The sequence below is a fragment of the Nelumbo lutea genome, chromosome 1 (genome assembly GCF_056320005.1).
Source record: "Nelumbo lutea isolate HS-2025 chromosome 1, American lotus-T2T, whole genome shotgun sequence".
Taxonomy (NCBI): domain Eukaryota; kingdom Viridiplantae; phylum Streptophyta; class Magnoliopsida; order Proteales; family Nelumbonaceae; genus Nelumbo; species Nelumbo lutea.
In genome coordinates this window covers 82387090-82412613 of record NC_142684.1, presented here as the reverse complement: position 1 = coordinate 82412613, position 25524 = coordinate 82387090, and the positions used below count along the sequence as shown (strand labels likewise).

General features: G+C 34.7%; 4 protein-coding genes across 5 annotated transcripts; 2 read left to right on the top strand and 2 right to left on the bottom strand.

Moving 5' to 3' along the window:
• The first annotated feature begins 216 nt into the window (after positions 1 to 216).
• Positions 217 to 4869, top strand: LOC148875731 (uncharacterized). The gene is made up of 5 exons (XM_088986061.1): positions 217 to 483; positions 2169 to 2467; positions 2563 to 2685; positions 3703 to 3993; positions 4352 to 4869. The coding sequence occupies exons 2-5, from the start codon at positions 2204 to 2206 to the stop codon at positions 4559 to 4561; spliced, it is 888 nt and encodes a 295-aa protein (XP_088842187.1). The 5' UTR covers positions 217 to 483; positions 2169 to 2203; the 3' UTR covers positions 4562 to 4869.
• Positions 4870 to 7388: 2519 nt separating this feature from the next.
• On the top strand, positions 7389 to 11079 carry LOC148875730 (uncharacterized). Its single transcript, XM_088965194.1, has 2 exons — positions 7389 to 7712; positions 9514 to 11079. Exons 1-2 carry the CDS (start codon positions 7530 to 7532, stop codon positions 10933 to 10935), a joined length of 1605 nt encoding a protein of 534 aa, XP_088821320.1. The 5' UTR covers positions 7389 to 7529; the 3' UTR covers positions 10936 to 11079.
• Positions 11080 to 11721: 642 nt separating this feature from the next.
• LOC148875729 (uncharacterized) lies at positions 11722 to 15169 on the bottom strand. Of its 2 annotated transcripts, none has more exons than XM_088965195.1 (4): positions 14968 to 15169; positions 13916 to 13986; positions 12987 to 13092; positions 11722 to 11932 (listed from the first exon to the last, which is right to left on the bottom strand). In XM_088965195.1, the coding sequence occupies exons 1-4, from the start codon at positions 15083 to 15085 to the stop codon at positions 11850 to 11852; spliced, it is 378 nt and encodes a 125-aa protein (XP_088821321.1). In that variant the 5' UTR covers positions 15086 to 15169; the 3' UTR covers positions 11722 to 11849. The 2 variants fall into 2 exon arrangements, with proteins under 2 accessions (XP_088821321.1, XP_088821322.1); XM_088965196.1 differs by having other exon boundaries at positions 12987 to 13076.
• Positions 15170 to 22848: 7679 nt separating this feature from the next.
• On the bottom strand, positions 22849 to 23855 carry LOC148875728 (uncharacterized). The gene is made up of 2 exons (XM_088976954.1): positions 23413 to 23855; positions 22849 to 23247 (listed from the first exon to the last, which is right to left on the bottom strand). Exons 1-2 carry the CDS (start codon positions 23705 to 23707, stop codon positions 23063 to 23065), a joined length of 480 nt encoding a protein of 159 aa, XP_088833080.1. The 5' UTR covers positions 23708 to 23855; the 3' UTR covers positions 22849 to 23062.
• Between the last annotated feature and the right edge of the window lie 1669 nt (positions 23856 to 25524).

Genomic DNA, 25524 nt, shown 5'->3' with positions numbered 1-25524 from the left:
GACTGATTTGATATCCTAAACTAAGTAGTGGCAAGCAATCAAGCATCACGTGGAAGGTGGAACTCCATGATTATGATGAAAATAGTTTGGTCTGGTAGTACTAATTATACGCTACGAACATAAGTGATAATAATGGGCCAATTACAATACACCACGTCATTTCCCTACATGTAAGTATCACATTATACGGTGGAGGTGGTCTATCATGACTGGTCCAATATACTTCAGTTACTGCTTTCCAAGTGTTACAACTTGCACCCTTTGAGCTTGAGAGGATCGAAACTTTTTCGGTTTCAGCGTCGATTTCATTGCAGCGTAGAGAGCAATATATTAATTATCATGAGCGAGCAACTAAGCCATGGCGAACATAATATGCTTCTTTATTGTCCTTTCTCATTTATTATCAGACAAATCAATTCATCAATTCACTGAATTGTCCATTCATTCGATATTGATCAGTGAAGTGTCGATTCCTCTGCATCTGTAAGTGCCCTTCTCTTAAATTTATGTTGATTCTCTGAAGATGCAACTTCTTTTTTCCGGTTAAACAGTAAGACTCGATGACCTCTGTGGATTGTTTATGCATTTTAGATATGCTGCCATAGCTGAAATGAACCTTAATTGAGCGATGTTTTAGTAATGCTTTGGATGTTAACCTCTTAGGAAGCTCCGTTTCGATCCTTTGTTGATTTCCCTTCAGTGTCACGTCTCAGTTATTGATCTGATATTTGTCTGTTTAATTTCTGATCTTCATTTAAATAATGTTGGTGTAATCCATACTTGGGTTGCGATGGATTGCTGGTTTCGTATAATTTTAGAAATTCTTAGCAAAACTCAGGGAATGATTCCAGGTTACAGCTCTCTTCCGTTTTCCCACTCCCTTTATGATGGTAATTTAGGTTTTGGCTATGGTTGCTTCACTTGCTTGTCTTATCCTACAGATGCTTCATTGCTTCTGTTTTTTATTAGATACGATTCCAGCACTAAATGATGAAAGTGGCATGGTTTAGAATGATTGTTAGTTCTGTAAGAGCCCAATCTTTTCTCCTGTTTCCTTCACTTCCTTTTGTGATCTAAAGATACTTGGTTTCCACGAATCTGCTTCTTCATAGCAAGCTTAAAAGATTTCCTTCACTTCTAATTAACTAAGGCCATTGTCATTCAAACATGGCCGAAAGTATGCACAAATTATGACAACACGTCTTAAGTGCCTTTGACATTCATTTTGATTTTTCTCGTAATCATAATTATCTTTGTCATAAGCAATGCGTCTTACAGTAACATGCTTATCAAGTTACATCATACCCAATAGTTTTTGTACTGAACTGTTTTCAAAATTTTTCACCTCAGTCAATTACGTATGTTGCATTGAATGTATGCTTGTTTTAGACACCCATCTGCAATTCAAATGTTTTGGTTCACAAAAATGTTCTTTCACACTGAATTCCAAACACAGTTATGTCATTGTCCTGGTTAACTTGTTGAACTTGGCCTTATAGTATTCTGCCCGTCATCTAAAGAGTGGTATTATACATGTAAAAGGGCAAAAATTTTCACTTCTTTTTCTGAATCTTCCTTATCTTCATGGCTTATTGCTGTTAGTTAAAACCTTCTAATGAGTGAAAGTGCTTATACAGTCAAACCCAATAAGTAATGAAGCATGCAATACATGACCCAGCTTCAAAATATTATTTTTGAACGAACCATATAACCTATAAATTCTTCCCTCTCATCTTCAAAATTTTATTTGACTACAGAGATAACCTTCTTATGTATAATAGCTTTGTCCTTTTTTCTTTTCTTTTCTTTTCTTTTCTTTTCTTTTTTTGATTGCAGTGGAAAAAATTTTATATGATGAATGGTTATTACGATTCTAACTATAGTCATAGTTATTTCTATTGCTGATATTATCTTTTTAAATTATTTACTAGTTTGCAATTTACTCTGTCTACTTATATATTTTTCTGTTATACATGCATGTATGTATGCCCAAAAATGAAAATGGAGCTCTCTCTCTCTCTCTCTCTCTCTCTCTCTCTCTCTCTCTCTCTCTCTCTCTCTCTCTCTCTCTCTCTCTCTCTCTCTCTCTCTCTCACTTCGCTGCAATTTCAAACTTTTTATCTGTGAGAAGATTGGATGAAGAATTAAGGTCGAACATTATTTTGCAGGTTTTGACTCGGAATTTGCAAATAACTAACAAGTGATGGATTTAACTACAATGAACCGGGGACAGATTACTATTTTAGGATCTGCATTCTGTGTAATGCTTACAATGCATTTCACAATGCAGCTTTTGACGAAGCATCTCTTCTACTGGAAAAACCCAAAGGAGCAAAAGGCCATTCTAATTATCATTCTTATGGCCCCCATATATGCCATTGACTCTTTTGTTGGTTTGTTAGATGTTCGTGGAAGCAAGGCATTTTTCATGTTCTTGGAATCAATTAAGGAATGTTATGAGGCTCTGGTAAGTCTCCTCCAGTCAGTTGTGAGATAGTTCTATTTAATCCTTTATTTGGTCATCGCCTCACCACTAGGTTTTTCATGTTATACTACTTGCAGGTGATTGCTAAGTTTTTGGCTTTGATGTACAGTTATTTGAATATATCCATTAGCAAAAACATAGTTCCAGATGAAATCAAAGGAAGAGAAATTCACCATTCATTTCCAATGACCCTTTTCCAGGTGGAGATTTTTTTTTAATCTTTTTTAAGTTTCTCCCTGGTTTTATTTCTAGTTAGGACATTATATGAAATTAATGTATTATACATCCCATTAGTAATGCTATCCATTACATTTCCCCGATTCGTTCTGTAAAAGATTGATGCTTTATAGACATGGATTCATCTCTTCTTATAAAAACTTTCAGACTGAGTTCTGTAGAGGAGAGACTCCATTTGACATGTGCTCTGAAAAATGATTTTGTCCTAATTATGTATTAGTTGTTAATGATGTTGAGATGATCACTGTAGTCTTCAAAAGACAGAGATAAGGGAAAAATGGTTATCACTTCGATAACTGATTTTTCCCAAGTTATTGGCAAATTGCTCCTGCTAAAGCTTCCAAGAAGCTTATTTGATAAATCCATACAGAGCTCCTAAATTCTTCTTTTGGTCTATGTAATAAGTGCAGTCATTTCCTTCATTTCCTTTTTTTTTATTGTTTTTTTTTCTAAAATTTGATAATATTGAATCGATCACATATTAGAAAGGGGCAAATATTTTTTAAAGCCTATTATTCTATTGCATATACATAATTCCAAACTCTCTGGATTGTCCTTGTTCCGGCATTCTAAAGTTGCTGCATTTAGACACCTTGCATTGGTTAGACATTGGCATGGATGTTGCTCTCCTTTTTTACATCACTTTATTTGTTTATTATAATAATTACTTTTCAGTAGTTAAAGAGTTGGAATTGTTTTGAGACATTTGTCACCAATCCCACGTGTACCATGATGCGCACTCCAGTTGTTATCAAATTTATGTGTCATATATTCTGTTTTAGCCCTACTTTAAAACTTCTCTTTTTCTAGGGCATTTATCCATAACCTTAATTTTGCATTTAATCCTTTGTTAGTTTCATCAATTAAAACAACCTCATCAGCAAACAATATGTACCAAAAAGCTTAGGCGATGCCAAACTATTGAAGTAGATTTAAATCCTGGTGGGAGATATATTTGATACATATTTCTTGATTTGCAGCCACACACCATTCTACTGAACCACCAGACGCTAAAGCTTCTTAAATACTGGACATGGCAGTTTGTCCTTATCCGGCCTGTATGCTCTGTATTGATGATAGTTCTCCAAATTCTGGGGCTGTACTCCAGTTGGGTCAGCTGGACATTTACCATCTTTCTCAATATCTCTGTTTCACTGGCTCTGTATTCCCTTGTTGCTTTTTACCATGTGTTTGCAAAGGAGTTGGAGCCACACAAGCCTCTTGCCAAGTTCTTGTGCATAAAGGGGATTGTTTTCTTCTGCTTTTGGCAGGTATATTTCTCATCCATGTCTTGGTGGCTGTCATAATCTACATAAACTGTTGTTTCCTTAATATCATGGTTACCTGGTATAAATTTGGTTGGATCCATGCGGTTGTAGCATAAAACTACCAATGAAGATATAAATAGTATATTTTGGGATTTATTAGAACTAAAAGTTGTTGAAGATTGTTTCTTATGTGTGTCTAGCCAAAGGTGGTATTGTATATCTGTGTATATGCACCACTGCAGCCAAATTTATGACATTGGTGAACAGTTGCTTGTTGTCCTTCCAAAATCGTTCTTTTGTGCACGAAGCATCCTTATGTTTCCATTTATCTTCAAAAATGACCTTGTATGATTATTTGCAGGGAGTTGTGCTTGATATCCTTGCTGCAATGGGTATCATTAAATCTCATCATTTTTGGTTAGATGTAGAGCAAATCGAGGAAGCCTTGCAAAATGTCATGGTCTGCCTGGAGATGGTTGTTTTTTCAGTTTTGCAGCAGTATGCATACCCTGTTACACCATACAGCGGAGATATAGCATCAAAACTAACATCAGACAAGAAGAACGAATAAATGAGCAGAATCAAATGCTGGTAAAAGCTTAATGAAATGGTGACTTCTGGAGGTTTCGTGTTTGTAGCACTGGAACTTTGGTGGTTTATGAATATCCTCCGTTTTGTTGAGACAAAACACATGTATCTTCCTTCATCAACAATAGCTCATATGTTTTAGTTTTATATTTAGTCCTGCAACTGCTGTTTCTAGAGTATATAATGGAGCCTGGAGTAGTTCATACGGGCCCCATGGAAGGTCCAACATCCCTATGTAGACTCGGGGTGGTTGTTTATCAAAAACTTCACTCTATCATTCAGTTGGCTACACATACGAAAACTCTGCTACACCATTGTTCAATTGGCTGCGTGTAGGATATATAGCAAATGCAGAGTAGGCCAATTGACCAAAACTGGACAAGAATCCAATTTAATCAAAATGGATGGTTTATCTGTTTTGAGGTTGAACTATCTGGTTAAAATGGGGGAACTGGAATTGAATGCCTACTTGGATGTGCAGTCCAGTTTTAAAGAATTGTTTAGAACGACTCCCCAAAGATAGTTTTGTTTCCTTGTACCGAAATGCCAAAGCATAATGACCATCACCCATTCAACTTTAACTTATCCCTAGTGGAAACCCACCCCTAGCAAGGCCATGTGCTATTAAGTTAAGTAGTAAACAGACCTAGAAATACATCTGAACAAAAGCATTGACCCTATTACTAGCATATAATAGCACCCATGATATCCTGATTTCATCTGAACCATTAGGCATCCAGCCAATGATATATTTCCATAGTATGTTACTTGGCTAGATTTATAGTAAAAGTGGCATGCAATCTTAAGCCATATACTAGAGTAGGAAAAAAAAAGAGCAATAATGTAGGGTTGACTAAGATCCTGACATTATTTGGTTTGGAATAGATGTGACTAACTGGTTAGAGAGAGGGAATTAGTGCAATGTCTAATGTAACAGAAAGTTAGAAACTTAAAGTTCAGAATAAAAAATGATGATAGATCGAGTTACACACTGGAAAAAATCTTGAGAATATTTTGGGGCTGATCTCTCACCCATCAGGGGATTGATTGGGTGATACAACCATTGGAGTTTCAAGATCTTCCTATTTAGGACATTCCAATAAAGAAGCTTTGTTTTTCCATGCATGTGGAAATGATGTTTGGGCTGGCCTTTGCCACATAAATAGAGGGCAATATGAAGAAGATATGGACCCCTTTTGATGACAACCAAAGTTGCCACATGAAAATTCTGGGCTGTTTAAGGTCTCTTTACTAAGTGTTTCATCTAGCATGTAGACACATACTCTTTTTAAGTACAAATGGAACACTCTGACCCCAGAGATAGGAAAAGGCAAGAAAGCACTTAGATTGAATCAGAGCGATCCACTTGGAAAGAAGAAGCATTATTCAACATTATGGTGGGAAAGCTTTTTTTTTTTTTTTAAATGCTTTGCTTCTTCTCTAGGAAGTGTTCCTTATTTCTCCCATGTCGAAATATGTAACCATCCTGATTGTCCATCCAATACATGTTCATTCAATCATTCCAGCCATGCTACCCCAGTGAGGAGATTTTTGGGGTACCCTACATCTCTTTTCCAAACAAGTTGTTCCAGGAAGCCCCTTTTCCTTTTTTTGGGAGGGGGATGTACATTGTGAAAGATGGAAGTGCTTTTATATCCCTACTCCTAAATTACTTAAACAAGGCCCCTTTCATCTTTTATTTTCCTTTTCTTTTTCATTCAAAATTTCCATCTATGACTGTTAGCGCTATCTGGAAAAAAAGGTTATAAGATAAGGGCAACTTTACAATTTTAAATGATTTAAAAGAAAAGTTTCCTAGAGAAAAGTACAATTTGATTTTAAAGATGAGAAATTTTCATGATAACAACACTTGGGGTTCAGCTTAAGAAGAAAATTAAGACTGTAATGCTGAAATAAGGTCCGAAATGCAAGTGAAGCCGCAAGCTTACAACTAATTCATTTACTGCATTTATATTCTTCCCAAACGGAGCCTAAGGAATAATGACCCACATGGCGATGCCTGCATCATAATTTCATAACAAGGATAGCCTTTGCATTTGCATTGATTTTGAATATTCCAGATCCAAATGATGTGCATGTGGGTGATTAGACTGGAGAGCTATCCGTATCCCATATTAATTCCTTCTGCACAGAGAAGGTTCTATCGTTCTCAATACCTCCAATCTAAGAATGGTTGGACTTGGACAACAACAAAGCTGAGGGGTAAACAGAAAATTTTGTCAACGTGGTTGAGTGCGTTACACATTTGCACAGTACAGTGTGAATGAAAAGAAGTTGATAGTTCCAAAGGAAGAGGGTCTCTCTACCTCTACTTTACTTTTAATTTGCTCTCTCTCTCAGAAAGCAAGTATGTGTTCGACCTGAAACTGCCTTCTGCCTTAATCAATGCAAAAGAGCATTAACCCCTCTTACCACTTTCTCTTTATTCGAAATATGAATCTACAGAGACCAACTTCCTCTGCATGGTGCCATCCTTAGTCCTTACCCCCGTAGAAACGTAGTAGTGCATTTTCTTAAGAAGTTAATAAAGGTAATTGGGCTTTTATATTAGTTGAAGAATAAAAATATGTTACTCCATTACCCCTCTTCAGAAGTAACAACAGAATACACCGACAAATACAGAGAATCTATACTACTTGCCACTTCGCAAAATGATGTTAAGGCCGGGCATTCAAGATCGGAATAAATATCTCTAGAATCAGCTTCCTGACACATTTCCCATGCTTCTTCCACCTTGCACCCTCCGTTTCTACGTCACACATTGCGCTTGCATGAACTCTGAACAGAGACAGACAGAAACGAAAAGCAACTTCAACGGGCCTTTACTCTTTAGATGTTGCTGTGTATGTGTTATCATGTGAAGCAATAAAAATGCTATCTGTGCCTGTGCAATATTAGAAAACCAGAGAGGCAACACGAGAGAGAGAGAGATGGCGATCAATAAGGGAAATTGCAATAGTAGAGGGAGGCCATATGCGAGGATGCTGATTCTGGCGTTTGGGGCGGCAATGTTGGGGGTGATGCTGCTTCACAAGCTCAGGGAGAGGCGCGTTTTCAACCTCCTCGTCCAGGACAAGGACCGTCAGATCATGTCTCTTAAACTCCTTTTACAGGTATATATATCATCTCATTCTACGTTGCTGTAATCACTATCACTCAAATGATGAAACAACACCCTCACATATATATATATATATATATATATATATATATATATATATATATATATAGATGCACGTCTGACCATTTTCATGTGCTATTCATGTTTACAAATAAATCAAGCAATAATCTACCACCATGTCTTGCACTCTTGACTGTGTTTTCAAATAGAACTGCTTATGATCAGGGGTTTCATAGTTTATCCATCTAAAGGATTCTTCGTGTAAGAGTATGTTGTATATCGTCTCCTTGGCATGCACTGTGAGATTTGCTCGTCTCATCTCTGTAAAGGAAAAAAAAATAAAGAAATTGTAGATGCCCCCTTCCTGCTTACAGCTTTATATCTCCCTCCTTCAACTGTTCACAATTCAACTCAGCCAGTTGAGTGGATACGTAGGTAGGGAAACTTGATCTAAACATAGGAAAGGACCCATTGATTTGAAGCTTCCTCAGTTTTCTGAATCGCCCCATCAACTAGCTATCCAGTCTTTGCATCTTGCATCATGATCATGACCACTTAGCCAAAAAAAAAAAAAAGCACGCACAGTTATGTGTGTGAACAAAAGAAAATCAGAAGGTCAATCCTTCACTGATCACTGTCCTACCAAAACCAGAAGGAATAAAAGTCATATCGAGTAAGACAATTACTACAGTACTGCGGAACGAACTGTATGCGAATGATGGTTGCTGCTCTTGCTGCAGGTATCATCACTATCACCAGTTCACTACAGCCATCAACATCCGCTTCCACTAAACAACCCAATTGGGTCAGACACTGTATTAGTGGACTACGGATTCGTCTAGATAACCTCTTTAGGGTTGCACGCTCCTCTCCCCTCCCTTGTAATGAATGGCCCCTTTCTATAACCACTTCAGTTATTTTAAAACGGATTTTGTCATTTTGTAACACAAGAGGATCTTAAAGCAATAAATCCTTCTGCTTACCAAGAAAAGCAATATCAGAAAAGTACGGGCAGGCCCAATATAGATTTTTGAATTCCACTTTAGACTTACAAAATTCAACATATCAAATACCGATGCCCATTTATAAATTAGCATCAATTCCGAGCTGGCACCTACCCCAACTATACTTTGGTCCTAAAAATTCTAACCCTGGGCGGCAGTTTCTCCGCTTATAGATCTGGCGTCCACATTTCCATATGCTACAATCAGTTATAATTACTTGGCTTTCTGTAATATCTCAGAGGTCAGAACACCTCTAGTGGCGAGGAATATGATACCAACACAACGCTCCCAACAATGTCCTAACATACCACTGCAGTCCCACCCACATTGAGAACATCTCATGGGGGAGATGCTCCCAATGTGCAACTGTAATGACTTATTGGTACAGCATTGGGAACGATTGTTTGCAGCAGATCTGAACTCATTACTATCATCTCATCAATATCCACTAAAACTCTAGCTAAGATCCCACCTTGCTTTTGCATGAAGTGTTCAAACTTGATACATTGGAAGGGATTAGATCTGCCACACATTGAGAATATCTCTCTATACAAGATGGTGGTGCTTTGTGGATATGGATGTGGAAACAATTTGTGGGTATTGGATCTGGATTCTGGAGTGATAATGGAAACATAATATACCGTTTGAAACCAAATTATGATATCAACAAAACTGTTTAACATTGTCTCCCATTTCTAAGTTTTAACAATAGATGTAAATGTGTAATGCTTTTATGAACTTGATTAATATTGATATGTTTTACACGATGAATCTAATTTTCGTTTACAGAAGGAAAGAGATTCCACAAAAGAAGTGAAAAGAAAAAATGAAGAGATGAAAGCAAAGTTGTACTCTCTTAGAGCCCAAAGGATAGAGCTCAGTAACAGGATCTCAGAGATGCAGTCCATAACACATTCCCTTGAAGAGGAATACAGAACCCTGGAATTAGCAATAGAGGAGAAGCAGAATGAGATTAAAACTCTGAGAGCAAAGGAGACAGACTCAACCAAGGAGAATACTCAAGTAATAGCCCTAATAGAACTCTTGAAGAAGAAAGAAGCCGAAATTGAGGAAATGAAGCACCATCTTGATAACAATGCTCATATCTGGTCAGTAAGCATTGATGATCCATCAAGTCCGCCTATAAATCTAACCACAAGGAACATCGTTGGTGAGGATCAAAACGAGATTGGTGAGACAAAGTTGGATGGCGTCATTGCTGAAGAGGGGCAACATCAAGAATCCATGAACACCAAAGATGATCAGAATTCAACAAGATATGATCACCAGAGCGACAATGGAAAGAACAGTACATTTGAGGCAGAAATTCCTAGAGAAGAGCAGTTGCAAAAGCTGGAAAACAATGGAGATGGTGAAAGTTCTAAACAAATTGGTGATAAGAGTACAGATGAGAGTCAAGTAAATGGAGAAACTGCACGAGACAGGAAGTCTAATAACCCGGAAGATTTTCAGCATGGTGAATTTTTGGGAGCAAGTAACAGATCCATGAATAACATAAATGCAATGAACGGTGTTGGAAATTCTAATGATTCTCAAGTTTTTGAAACCAAAGATGAATATGGTGATTCAAAAGCAATGGACAGTAAAAAACATGGTAGCATAAAATTGGAAAAACTCAATTACCCTCTAAATGGTGAAGGTTCCAGAGCGCGAGTAACACATGGCTTCAGAAGGAAAATGAAGGCCAAGAGATGGAGAATGACTTCTGAAGAAAGAGGGTTGAAAAAGTATGAAGATCTTGAGGATGGTAAAGGTGCAAAATTGAAGGGTAGATCCTTTACTAAAGTTGTAGCAAAAATTGACAAACAGATGCTGTTATTAAGAGAGGGGAATTTGCAAAAGCTTGTGAGCCACCAATATTATAAGGGTCTTAACATGAGAGAAGCACATAAAATCCATCAAGATGGGAATGATGACATAATTCTGCATGAAAATGTCAAACTACTAAAGCCACAGACTTTTCTTTATGGAGAGGGGTTAATTAGAAATGTCAATGGTGAGGCTAGTGGAGGTACTACAAATGCACTTGAACAAGCAGAGGACCACGCAGTTGAAAGACAAATAGATATTAGAGCTGAAACCAAGGGGCTAATGGAAATGAAGAGCCAGAAAATATATGAGGCTGCACTTGCTCATGAACAAGAAATAGCTGATACCAAATCTGATGCATCCAGTGACATTTGTAGATGATAATATGGACTTGTCTTGCTATAGCAAAGTTATAAATGTCTACATTTCGTTTTTTTTTTTTTTTTATTTGGTCATTGTTAAACAGGGTTGTAGCTTAGTGAATGTTAATGGCAAATAGGTGTGAAACCTATTGATTTGTGCAAATTTCTACCTTGGTCTAGTCTAATACTGGCCCGATTATATTTGCTGTTTAACGAGGCTGTCATGATATTGATGAGTATATATACTGTAAACACAAGAAAAGGTACACAAGCACTTTACTCTGGGTATTAATCTGGTGTTTATAATAAGTGGACTGCATTTTGTGGTGGGCAAACAATGAAAACGCTCAAACGAAAAACAAAAAAGAGCGTTCCAACACCTCAATACTGACTGGCAAACAAGCAAAGTGTGTAAGTTTCTATACTTGTGAATAACAGCACTAACCATTTTTCACGCGTGTCCGCTTTTAATCAGAGGGTCGGAGGAAGTAATAGCAACAACAGATGTGAACTTCACATCTTTATTGCATTATTTTCAACAGGAGAGGGCCTAATGTCAAGCAAGGCCAGTAATCTTCCCCAAGTGCCAAGGATAAGTAAAAACAGGCAACGGGGCCCTCGGCTTCCCAAGGCTAAATGAAAGCTCCTTGATCTTTCAGGCAGCAAAACTTAGAAGAAATACAAAAGCCACTACAAACCAACCCTTCATTCCATTCAAACAAGACCCAAACTCAGTCATATGATGAATTTTAACACCTAGGTATAACACAAAAAGCTTTGTATTGGTTTACCGGATTTAAAGAGATGCAAAGAAAAGGTTCTCGGCATTTTATCACAGAAACTCATGAAAGTCATGTACAGATAAAGTGTCTCGTTTGATAAAAAAAAAAAAAGATATGAAAAATATCAATTCTTCTAAACATGGCAAAGTTCTCACAAATACTTTATTCCCAGGTGCTTCGGGAGAGGACAAAATGAAGTTCCCATCAAGTCTAATGTGATGCCTCTACGGTTTTCTGCAAAGAGAGAATTAATCAGCATATAGAATAGACCATGCAATTTCATTAATTTAAATTGTTTTTGAAAAGCATGCATATTGTACTATAAAATAGAAGGAAGAATCCCAAATATTACAGAGAAAGCCCCTTGAAGAAGACAAATCCCTTCAAGTATACTTGTACTAATGCAATTTCATTAATGTAACACATGTTAATGAACGGATACGGTATCTGGGTACCGGTCACACTAAGTACCATAATAAAGTGCGTTGAAAGGATAATCCCAATCATCCCCATGTTACACTTGTCCACGGCATTCAATGGATTATAGCTCATCATGGGATTAACTCATCAATAGATCCAGTGAAATATTTGTATTGCTCTGATTAGTTGGCTAACTAACTCATCATGGGACCATCAAAGATTGTCAGACAAGAATTTGTAGGTTAATGTGGTCAGACTAGAGCCCCCTCCCTGTTCAGACATGTGGCTTCCATTCAAGAAATAGCATTTCAAAAGTGGTTTGCTCCCATTATTTAAAAATAGAATTCAAATCACTCTAAAAAAGTTGAGAGTAGTTAACTCCACTTTCAATTAGGAGGCTTCAAGCTTACCCATGTGTCAAACCACTCTTTAAAAAGTGAGGGTAGTTAAATAAAGAACTAAATAACTGTTTTTCATCTCTATAAAAATAAAACTTAATTTAACCTCTTAAACAAAAATGATAAGCATACATGAGTAAAAAATATATTAAAATACTAGCCCGTACTTAGTACGGGGGGTCATGCCTAGTGTCAAACTAAAGTAAACCATCTGTTCAAAAAGAATGCAACAATACGCATGCACAACCAAATGGCAATTTTCATGAAGAAAACATAAACTAAAGAAATTCCTTGGAATGCCAACACCGGTGTATGCATAAAGCTATGGAAACAGATTACTTGTCACATTGCTATGGTGTAGCTGACATAGAAACATTTATAAGCTAGACGAGCATAGAAATCATCGATTGCTAAATTGCTGATATTTCAAAAGTAATCATAAAAAGAGATGACAATACAGTTAAAGATACCTCTTCTTTCTTGTCTTTCTTGCCTCCAGTAAAGAACTTGTAACCTCCATAGAAAAGCAAACCCCATCCAGATAAAGAGACGATCACAAACTACAAAAAATAAGAGCTGCTCATAAAGACTGGGTCACTACAGTTACACTAAGATCACTAAAAGGAGAATGTACAATATCAGCTCTTTTCATATTTCAAGTGAGTCAGTCGGTCCAAATGCCTAATATGGTTCATTACTTCATTATATTAAAGAACGTCAAATAATTGGATTGGCTTTTTTTTGCACAGACAAATTGGGATGACTATTCACTCATTAAGAGACAAAAGGTATTTTTTCAAAAGGCAATAGAAGTTTTTGTTAATGTCAAAAAATGGGACAAAAAGATGCAAAAAATGAGATTCTAACATCCAGAACTGCCAAAGTTTTAAGTAGAAATTAGCAAGGTCATTGGAGCGACTAATTTAACCAGTCAACAAACAAAGGTTAACTACCCAATTCCCAATGTTTGTTTTTTTATTCTTTTTTGGTTGGTATTTCTGAGGTTTTGGTTTGGAACCATTAAATAAGCATCTAGTAAAATTCCTATCACTATCAGTTTATTGTAGACAAACTGAACAGGATTGCTAACTTTTTCTCCAGGATTTATTGTCATGTATATAAGAAAGTCATCATGTATGCCTGGATGAATATTTTCATAATAAACTTCTTGGGGAAGGCACCCGGGGTTTCACATAGCCCAGTTGTAATATTATTCTATTTTCCTTTTCAGTATTATTTTTTTCCCATGCCATATAAGTTCCTGTACGGTCCCTTGATGTACATGGCTAATCTAATGCTCTGTATTTACTCCATTTTGACTTAACACAATACCTTACCTTTGTATATGGTCTTTTATACTATACAAAAACTATTTTTGTAAATACAAGAGAAGACTTACATGCTCTTCTTTCCATTTAGATGGGTTCATTGGGTCCTGCCAGAAGTTCACCTTTGGAGGTCCATGATGATCTGCAACAGAACAGATAAGCATGTTCACAAATGACAAAGAAAGTGTAGGTTCTACAAAAGCATATTTATTAATAATCATGTATTATCAAAAATAAAATATTGGCAAAGAAGCATGTATTATCAGCTAAGTCAAATATGAAGTATTGCCAAAGACAAATTCAAAATCATCATTTAAGAAAGAAGACGAAATGGAAGACCAATATCAGAAAAATTACCCCATCCAAGACCCTATGTTCTTTAGAATCATGACTACAAAATTGCTATTTCTCCCATTTTGATAACAAAGACAAACAAATAGGTCCTACCACAGAACAAAAAGAATCTCTTAACTCCACTGTGACTACACTTAGAATTAAATTTTGCTGTTTCACGTTTCTTTTACATACCAAATTCCATAGCATTCACAAAAGGGCGTTGAACACTAATCCTTAAATTTTGGGTAGCCTAGCATTGATCAAGGTCACCATTCCCCTCTTTTATTATCCACATTGATGAACAAAGTGAAAACCCCCAGCTGAACTTTCAACAGGCTACCACTTGTTGTCGTCTTAAGAGTTTCCTTACCAGCTTAAATATCAAGCAACTAACCTATATACAGTGCATCTAAGGTGTATCAACATCAAGGGAATAATCTCAGAGAGTCAGAGTAAATATGGTATAACCTCGGATGGACTAACAAACTGTAGGATAGCTCGAAAGGGGAAGGAGGGTTTGGAGCGGAGATATTATACCAAACAGATTTTAACTAAAGAAAAAATCCATCACTAAAGATTCCTACCCGAAGTAACTACTCATAAAAAAATAAATTTCCTCGAGGGAACCCTGCAAAAGTAAAATTTTGCAAGCTCTGATTTTTCTTCTTTTTCCTAAATTTATGATTGAGATCTTGTGGGGAGATAAATCTAAGCAAAAAAAATACTCGAAATTCAGGAGAAAAAAAATGGGGATCCATCATCCATGATAGATATATGAGATCTTTACCTCCACCAGCTGCAAGACCACGCCGCTGGATTAGCTTAGCAGCTTGAACCGCAGGAGTTGGCGTAGAAATCCGATTCAGAGACGCGGCTTGACGAGCAGCTGCCGTCCATGCCACCATCGCTAGATGCAGTCGAAGTTGAAGGATTCTAGTTTCTAGAGGAACAACGAGACGGAGAGAAGAGAGAAAGTCCTACACAACGTCGAGGGCTGATACGGAGGGGGAGAAGAGAGAAGGGCAAACGCCAGAGGACGCAAAATGACAATGTTACCCTTCCCTCTATTTTGGCTGTTGGGAAAGTTGTTGGGCACAACACGTCATAGGCTCATAGCCCTTGTACCCATGGGCCATGGCCATGGAAACCCATACCCGTGCCCATGGTGATGTGTCATGCCCGGAAGGCTGTTGTCTGTTGAATTTGGTAGAGAAGTTTCTGGGCGGAAATCCACGTTTTTCCGTATATGGATATTGGCTCAACACAAGGAAAACCCAAAAAGGCACAGATGAGATCCAGGGAGCAAGGGATCAAATGCGTACCGGTGGATGATGTATCTTTTTCTGTTTGGCTAAGTCGAGAGGATTGTATGAGGATATCACCATTTCACACAACACACTTTATTTGAGAATCTGACTAAGATCACTAGGATCTGAACTGTTTATGTTTATCGGATTGAAGGCCAAATCCAAGTGTGTCCATTGTTCAAACCGACCCGGTATTACGGGTTTTTGGGAAATCATGATTTAAAACCGATCGATTAATTGATTCATCGATTTGATTTTCAATCGGTTTAGTTCTTTGGTTTTTTATATTTATAATGGAAAAATCTATGATACGGGAAATATATGGTATAGAAAGAGTTTTAACCGATCAAAACCTACTCATGATAAATAACACCTGAATCATTATTGGTATTACGGGTTTATGCATTTTCAAAAAAAAAAAAACGAATTGTCAAATTTATGATTCTAGTTTATTGGTTAGTTGTTTTTCACATATCATAGTTGTTTATTTATTTATTTATACATTATAAATAAATATATCTATCTATACAATATATAAATGTGTGAATGTAGTGTGAAACTTTTTTTTGGTAGAAAGTGTGAAAATCTTTTTGGACTAAAATTATACTTTATTTCTTTGTTTGAAAAAGGGTGTAAAAGTCATTTTATTATAATTTTAATGTTAGCTTTATTGACTATTATAATGGCCATATTTGTGTATTAAATCCATCTCTAATTGTAAGGGTTTAAAATATAACTTCAATCATTACTTTCCACCTCATCTAATCCCTTCTTAAGTCTTATAATTAAGGTATTAAATCTCATATTCTCTTATTAAATTCTGTATTTTAAATTTTCACTAATAAATTCTATTAAATAGATCAATGTCAATATTTTTAAAAATATAAACCCATATATTCTAAAACTGCCTCAAAAACAAAACCGTTCTTTATTCAAGTGGTGGGTAAGCAATTCAACCATTCATATCAAATTGGTTAACCTATGAAGTCATAGTTAGGTAATAAAATTTTTAAAATAAAAATAAATATAAAAATTTACAAAAAATGTGTACAAAAATAGACACATTAATGATATTTTTATTAATCAAATTAAAAAAAAAAGGTATAATAAACAAGAATTATTTTTTATTGATAATGAAAATAAAATACATAATTTATAACTAACAAAAAATGAAATATAAAAATTAATAATCAATAGTTGAACTTTTGGTTAAATGTATTAACCTTTAATGTCAAAAATAAATAATAAAAATTAATAAAATATAAAAATACATAAATTTTGCCAAAAAAACATTCAGGCACATGTATAATATCATGTATTTATTATACTAAACAAAAAGTAAATGTAATATATTAAAATTATTTTTACACACAAAAATACAAAAAAAAAGATTATAGAAATTTGTGAACACATCTAAAATTCTATATTTATACTACTATTCAAAATATAAATAAGATTGTGGAACTTTCTTTTGAATAAAATCAAGGTTTTAAAAACTGACCCAAAAATGGAACCGCTTTGGCTTTCAGTTTTCGAGTCAGTGGTTTAATCGTCCAATTTGGACAAATTAAACTAGTAAGATGTAAAATATAATGTAATATATTAAAATTATTTTTACACACAAAAATACAAAAAAAAAGATTATAGAAATTTGTGAACACATCTAAAATTCTATATTTACACTACTATTCAAAATATAAATAAGATTGTGAAACTTTCTTTTGAATAAAATCAAGGTTTTAAAAACTGACCCAAAAATGGAACCGCTTTGGCTTTCAGTTTTCGAGTCAGTGGTTTAATCGTTCAATTTGGACAAATTAAACTAGTAAGATGTAAAATATAATGTAACCATAGGGGGACCCAGGTGAGCCATGGCCCCCCTATGGTTCAGAAACTCCCCATTGAAAAACAGATTTCCCTGTAAAATTTTTCCTTTCCCCATTCTCCATCTGAATGGTACCCCCCCCCTATGGGTCCATGCATACTTCATTTATGTTTTGGCCCCCCTTATAACAAATTTCTGGCTCCACCCCTGCCTACAGATAATTTCATTTTTAATCCTATCCTTTCTAATTTTTCAACTCTCCCATTTTAACATTTGTATTTATGCCACATTTATTTACATACCACTAACAATACAAAAATCCAAATTTAGATTAGGGCAAAAATGGAATTGGAGAAGAATTGAGAGAGACCCGTTCCACAACTTTTAAATTCCGGTATTTAGAATCAATTGTAGCAAAGACGAATTTGGAAATTAGTAAGGATCCTTAATAACCAATCGATTTTGCTATGAATTGACACTAATTAATGGGTAGCGAAGGTTGCTTACTTCAGTTTGCTAGAAATTTGAGGATCTTTAGCAATAAAAAGTTTACTGCCGAATGGGTAATTCAACCTAAAAATTTTATTGTTCAACAGTTCAATGATTATCAGGTAGGCAATGTGAACACCTTTCAAAGGAGCATTTGGTGAATCATAGAACTTCAAATGTTTTGACATTTCTCGATTGGGTTAAAGTTCTTATTTTTAGTGATGGCATAACTATAAACAATAGAATGGTATAGTTTGCTTCTTCTTTTTTCATGAAATTGTTTTTCTTGGATTAGAGGGGGGTGTTTTGATTCTCATGGTTTGCGGAGGAATTGAAATTAAAGGCAATCTGCAAAGTACTTTGGTGGCCAAGGAAAAAGCAAGGAATCATTCGATCATTTATTATTACTCGGTTTAGTATATCAGCTTTGCAGGATAGGAATATGGAAACTCCTTGGCAGTGTAAACATCTTGTCGACCATATCAAAACTCTTTGTTTAAACTGTGGGTCTTAAAAGATATGTTTAAGAGAAGAAGAAGAAAACACAATTTATATTGGAAGCATAAGTATTTAAATACAAGAACGTGGAGTCCAATTACAACTCTAACCACAAATAATGGATAAGAGCCAGGTACGATCCGGAAATAGAGAGAGCCAACTAAGATATGGAAACAGAGGCGTGATCTACCCCTCAAGTTATACATGGGCATGTCATGTTTAACTTGGAACGAAGCAATGCAAATTTGTCAAAGGCGTGATCTACCCCTTTAGTGAAACCATCGGCCAGTTGTTCTACAGAGTTGACATGATGAACTTGAAGCTTCTTCCTGACAACGAAATCTCGGACAGAGTGAATGTCAATTTCAATATGCTTTGATCGAAAAAGAAGAATTGGATTTGTTATAAATGTTGTCGCAAAGTAAGGTAGGAGGAGGTGATGGAAGGGGAAAGCCAATCTCATGGAGTAAAGATTGAATCCAAAGTGTCTCAATTGTGTGGATGTAAGATTGTGGTATTCTCTCTCAGTGCTAGACCTAGAGATGGTCTTTTTCTTGTTGTCGGAAGACCAAGAGACCAGGTTGCTGCCAAGGAAAATGTAGAATCCACTCTAAGGCTTGTAGATTTTAGGTGTTTTCGTAAAAATCTTAAAAACCTGCTCATTTAGGTGTTGTTAGGAATCATTATCATTTTTACCTACAAGGCTACAACATTTGGTGTTAGTTAATGCAAATTTTGAGAAATGTGTCTTGTCATATCATATAAGATAGACACTTCAACTAGGAAAATGCATGCATGCTATTGATCATTGGTGTTTATAGATGAAACATCCATTGTAAGTAGAAATGACAATTTGTATTGATGAACACAAAATGGCAATGATACCAAACAAGTGAATGACGCCTTAATGGCCCTGTTTATGAAAACTTCTAATGACTAGAAGGTATGGTTTGATCAACCTTCAAAGTCCGGAGTGGATGGGGATACAGGAGGTAAGGATGGCAATTTTCCTTATTCCCATCGAATACCCAATCTTGGGTCGGGGTTGGGGATTCATATGGCAGGGCAGGGATGGAGATGGGGAATGAAGTCTCCAATTATATATATATTATCAAAATATATTTAAAGTATTATTTATATTTTAAAATTTTCTTTTATTTTAAGTAAAATTATTTTTTAAAAATATTGTTAGTTAACAAATTTTGGGGATTTGGGTCCCTATAGGAACCCATCTTCATCGGGGTTCAAGGATGGAAGATAACTTTTATCCTTAATGGGGATCAAGGTCGGGGACATGGATTAATTTCAAAATCAGGGTTGGGACGAGGAATATAATCCCCGCCTCGAACCTACCCCACTGCCATCCTTAGATACAAGTGCAACTTGAGCAGGTTGGGTCGGGTTGAATGTCAACATAGGCCCAACCTATAAAGCTCAAGCTTGGGCTTGGCCCAACCTAAGGTTATGCCCAAATTAATCAACCCAAGCCTAACCTGAACTTAAAAAAAAAAACTTAGGTTGTGCTTAGGATGAGTTTAAAAAATTTTATGTATACATATTTACATAACCATCTACTAGTAATTAAACACGTGTTGCACGTGAAAAGTTTTTCATATTAATTATTTGAATTTTAGATACGTCATAGTTGACTCCGGAACCTTACCCACATCCACCCACAACACACTAACACTGTGCATTAGGAACATTTACTCGTGCATAATACTATGTAGGAGTATGAGGTGTTCTCCATGTGTGGCTGCAATGTTATTTGTGAGAAGTGGGTAGAGTTCTTGTGGATATGAGATCCAGAGTCATCATAGTTAATATAGAAAATGAAAATTAACAAAAATAACAATATGATTAAAAATAAACTTAAATGCTTGTAATAAATGTACATGTGCATTGCATGTGAAAAATTTAAATTATGATAACAATTATTTAAATATTTATTATTCAGCACAACTCTCTACTTTATCATTTTGTGTTCAATTTTTTAAATATTTATTATTCAATTATGATATCATGAGTTTTTTTGAAAAGTTGGATCATTTACCCACCATCTAGATAAGAAAAAGATTTGCTTTCGGATCAGTTATTGTTTTATTACATTTTAAAGATTTACTATTTAACTATTATATCATTGATTATTCCATTTGACCTAAACCAATAATCCACCACCCAAAAAGAAAAATAGTTTGAATTGTAGGGTGATGTTAAATTTTGTATTACATTTTCATCAATGATAAAATTATTTCTTATGTATAATACTTATTTTTATTTAATAAAATGAATGAATAATATTAGAGATGTATTTATTTTTTATAAATATATAATAGTAAATATATGTGCCAAAAAATTTCTCTATTTTTTACTTTTTGTGGTTCTTTGTATTTTCTATTTTTACAAATTTTGTTATTTGACAATGACATCATTTCATTTCTAGGTTGATTTTAAATTTAGCATTCCATTTTCATCATTAATAAAAATACTTCTTACATTATATATTTATTTTTGCTTTATATAATGAATATACAGTATTAGAGATATGCCCAATTCTTTTTTTTTTTTCGTATTATTTATTTTATTTATTTTAATTTTATTATTTAATTATGACATTATTCATTAACCCATTTGAACCTAAATGGTTGAACTGCTTACCCATCACTAGAAGGGAATAAAATGGTTTTGTTTTCAAATTACTTTTCAAAATGTTTATTTTTATACTATTAAAATTAATGTTGTGGATTTAATTAATAGAATTTAATGATGAGATAAATATATCTTAAAAATAGTATTTAATGAGAGAATATACCTTAGATATGAGACTCAATGAGAGAGAATAGGAAAATAATTTTATTTCCAATTGGTTTTAAATTTTACATTCCATTTCCATTATTAATAAAAAATATTTCTTATTTATCATACTTATTATTGTTTAATATGTTGAATATATGATGTTAAAAATGCTCCATTTTTTAATTTCTACCATTTGACCCAAAATGGTTTAATTTCTTACCTCAATTATCTATTTTTAAATTTTATTATTTAATTATGGCAACATGGATTGGCTCATTTGACCCAAAATGGTTTAATTTCTTACCTCCACCTAGATGAAAATACTATTTTTAGGTAGATTTTAAAAGTATAATCTTTTTATGTTATTAGAAATGTTAATTTATAATGTATGGATTTAATTAATAGAATTTAATAATGAGAAAAAATAACTTATATATATGATTGAATGAAGGTGAATGCAAATTAATATCTTAAATATTGGATTTAATGAGAGGTAATTGAATGTATTGAATATCTTAAAATGACATTTTTTTCAACTCATTTAGTATCAATAACCAATTACCCTATTTGCCCTCACTTTTATCAATAAATTTAAATATATAGGGGCAAATTTTGTCCTCAAAAAATTCCAAAAATATTCTTGAGGTTATTCGTGCTTTTTAAAATAGTATAGATATAGATATTACCTTATGACCTATAAAAAAGTAGAATATATGAAATATATATAAATTGTGTGTGCATATGTGTGTATGTATTAGATTGGGCAAACTTAGATTACCCAACGCATAAGCCCGAAAACAAGCTTGACCCGTATTTATGTTAGCCTCAATTTTTTTAGATTAGTCCTAGCCTGCAACCCGAAAATTCTGGCCCAACCTGTGCCAAAACTAGCATCGGATTGGATGCCAAGTTATACCCTTGGATGGAAAATACCTTTATACTTTTTTTTTAATTCCAAAAAGCAATTTAAGTTTATGAAACAGGAAAAGAAATACTAACTAGTCTCAAAGAAAAAATATAAAAACCTAAATAAATGAAAAAAAAAGTAAAAAAAAGGAAGAGTGACAATTAAAAATAAAAAACAGGATCATTTTCTTTCTTCACTTTTGATAAAAAATGGTTCTTACCTAAAAAATATCTCTGGTAACTACTCTAACCAAAACCTTAACTATTACGTTAGTTTGAGTGGGGTTGGAGGTGGGTTTTTCTTTTTCTTTATATTTCTCCTTCTGAGAGGCGCCACACCAAACAAGTTGGCGTACGGTGTTGTTGCTCAATCCCCACTACCGCTGGATGGTGCCTTTCTCCAAATAACTGGATTAAGAGTTAAGGCTATGTTTGGTTTGACAGAAAATGAAAATAAGAGAGAAACAAAAGATTTGAGGGGAAAGTTCTTTGACAAATTTTGTGAGTTTTCCTCGAGTTTCTGTTTTTTCCATATTTTCTATCAGACCAAACACAGCTTAAGAATTTTTTTCTTCTTAGGTCTTAAATCATCTTTGTAATGCCACTTTCCTCTTTCATAGTTCAAATCCAAAACCAACTTTAAAGCATGAAGCAGTATGAGCAGTGAGCAGTCAGTCGGCTATTGGAACAATCCGGGAAACATCTTAAAGTTTCCGAGTTATTCAGTTGAGCTCTTAACGAGTTAGAAGACCGACTCGTGCTAATGAACCCTACAAATGGTGTTGCAGAGATTGCTCGAAGCCAAGCTAACTGAAACCTGTGGCAAAAATTGGGGTCTGATTCACAATTCACAGGAATTTTGAAGCTTAAATATAACACCCACGAACACTAAACAATGACGAAGAATTTGTCCATATCTCCAGTCTCCGTACAATTTATCATGATTCTAGATTTCTAATAAATTTAAACTTTAAAAGATCCTAGTTTCATGATTCATGAACATACTCAGGAGTCAGGGCACTCAAGTCAAATAGGAAGTAGTCATTTACAAGAACCCGCTTCTAACAGAACTGATCACCAAAGAAATCTGTGATCTTGAATCCTTCTTCCGCGTCCAAACGAGGTGCCCGATCTTTCTTCAGTTTCTCAATTTCTGCTCTCATAGCCTTTACTTCTTGCTTAAGATCCTTCACTTCATCCCGCTTTGGATTCAACCCTTTATAAATCCTATAAGCTGAACCTCCTCCTACCAAAAACAGGACTAATCAATTTCATCCGATTCCATAATCAGAACAGAGAAGGCACGGGGTGCCCAAAAGATCAAACACACTACCTGGGAATGATTAATCCAACTGCAAGCAATGAAAATAAGAGACCGATGGAAAAAAACAGAACGGAAAAGCTAGCGGACCTGGAAAGAGTTTGGACACCTCTTCGCCGGCAGGTCCATCAACCACGTCTTTCACAGAACGGCCGATCTCCTTCCAGTTTTCTGAGTCGGGAAGGTTTTCTTTCAGCTGTTGAACTCCTTTGACTCTTACTGTGTCATCGATCTTGTTCACGGCGTTCGCAACGGTTGTCATATCGGGGATGTTTTGCTTGATAGTATCCGCCACTGAACTAACGGAGTTTGTGACGGAAATGGTGTTGGGGACATTTCTTTTGATTTTATCAGTCGTTGAGTTCACTGCATCCCAAAACCCCATCTCTCTCCCTCTTCTTCTCCCTCCTTCGACCTTAAATTTCTCTTGGTAGACGATATCACTGTTTCGAAACCGGATTCAGTCGGTGCAATACCCGTTCAATCTATTTCAACTTTTTTTGCTTCAAAAGCAAGCATTGACCAGATTAAAGACTTAAGCGGTCCCAAATGGCATCAATATATACGGAGTCAGTATTGTGAGGACTGCAAATGTCCAGAATTCATACAAAACACATTACGAAATCGTAGTCTCATTACTATTGAATACACAGCCAAATCAAATCTAAAAATAAATAATTATTTTAGATAAATATATCATTAATTTCATATAATAATAAATTAATATTTATTATGACAGTGAAATAGGAGGATGGGTGATATGGCCAGACGCTAAGAGCTCAATGATGTGGCAAAATGAGTGGCTTGGGTAAGGTGAAGGCAAATCCGTACTCAACATGTCTGGTTGTGTTTATTTTTTATTATTTTAAAATAGAATGTAAATTGGGTTAAATTAATAATTTTTGCTTTTATTAATAAATTGTTATTGATGCATAATTTAAGTTATGATATGATGCTAGGTTTATCACTCCTGAAAATTTGTAATAATTTTTGAATTTGTTATTATACATTAAGTATAATAATATAATATTAATTTTAACAATTATTATTGTTTTATCAAAAGCAGTAATTTATTTTGAATTTTCTATTATGTTAATCATTTTAAAATTGAAATTAAATATTATTACTTTATGATTCATAAAATTAACATAATTAATTAGTAAACCTTATAATGACCATATGAAAGTATTATTTATGATTATAATAATATTTTTAATTAGTTCTTAAATTTTATTACTTTGTATTATTTGTTTTATTGTATTATTAGTATTTTAGATATGTTTTACTGATTTTATTTGAAAGTTTAAGTTTTAGTTTAAACATTGTCAAGTTAAAAAATAAAAACAAAAAGATTAAGGCTAGATGTAAATTTTATCAATGATTCATTCAACCTACTTCCCTTGTTACTCTTGTTATCATCAAAAATTAATTAATAAGAAACTGATTTCAGGAGTCCGGATTTCTTGCACAGGGTTGGGTTTGGTGTGTGCCAACGTGCACTTGTAATTAATTTGCATGAGTCCCGATTTCCTGCATATATTGGGTTTGGTGTGTGCCTGGGCCCTGGATGATTTTAACACATTTTAATTCGCATACCCCAGTTACACGTGCAATAAAATTAAATGGGAAGTTACATATTTGCCCCACTATGTATTTACAAAACATATTTTAAACTTAGAAGAAGGATAAAAAAAGAGAAGAGCTGTTCATCTTCTTGGGGTTCCACAACCAAAGAGCGGCAACAACTCAGAAGATCACCTTCTTTGTTCTTTACACGATCACCTCTGTTGGGTGTTGGGTTACTGCTATTGTAAACAGTATCAGCTTCGGGTATGGCACTATGCCTTCCAATTACTTTTCATGGGTGATGCAATCTAAAATCCTCTGTTGGGTTTTAGAGGATATTTCACTGGAATGGTCAAACCTGTTCAACCAAACCTAGATGCAAAAGTGGGCCAGTCTCTAGGTTGGTTTTTAAACAACTCGAGTTTGTTGGTTAGTTTTGAGTGGCCAACTCCCCAATTCGATCAGATCAGAGATCAGTTTTGCTGACCAAACAATCTGCAATCAAACTGAACTGCCTAATGAACACTATTTCAATTATTTTTAAAGTCATTGCATAATTTCATTATTTAATTTATTCTTTTTTTTTATTAAATAATGTTGGAAATATGATTTATAATATTATTTAGTTATTCTTTA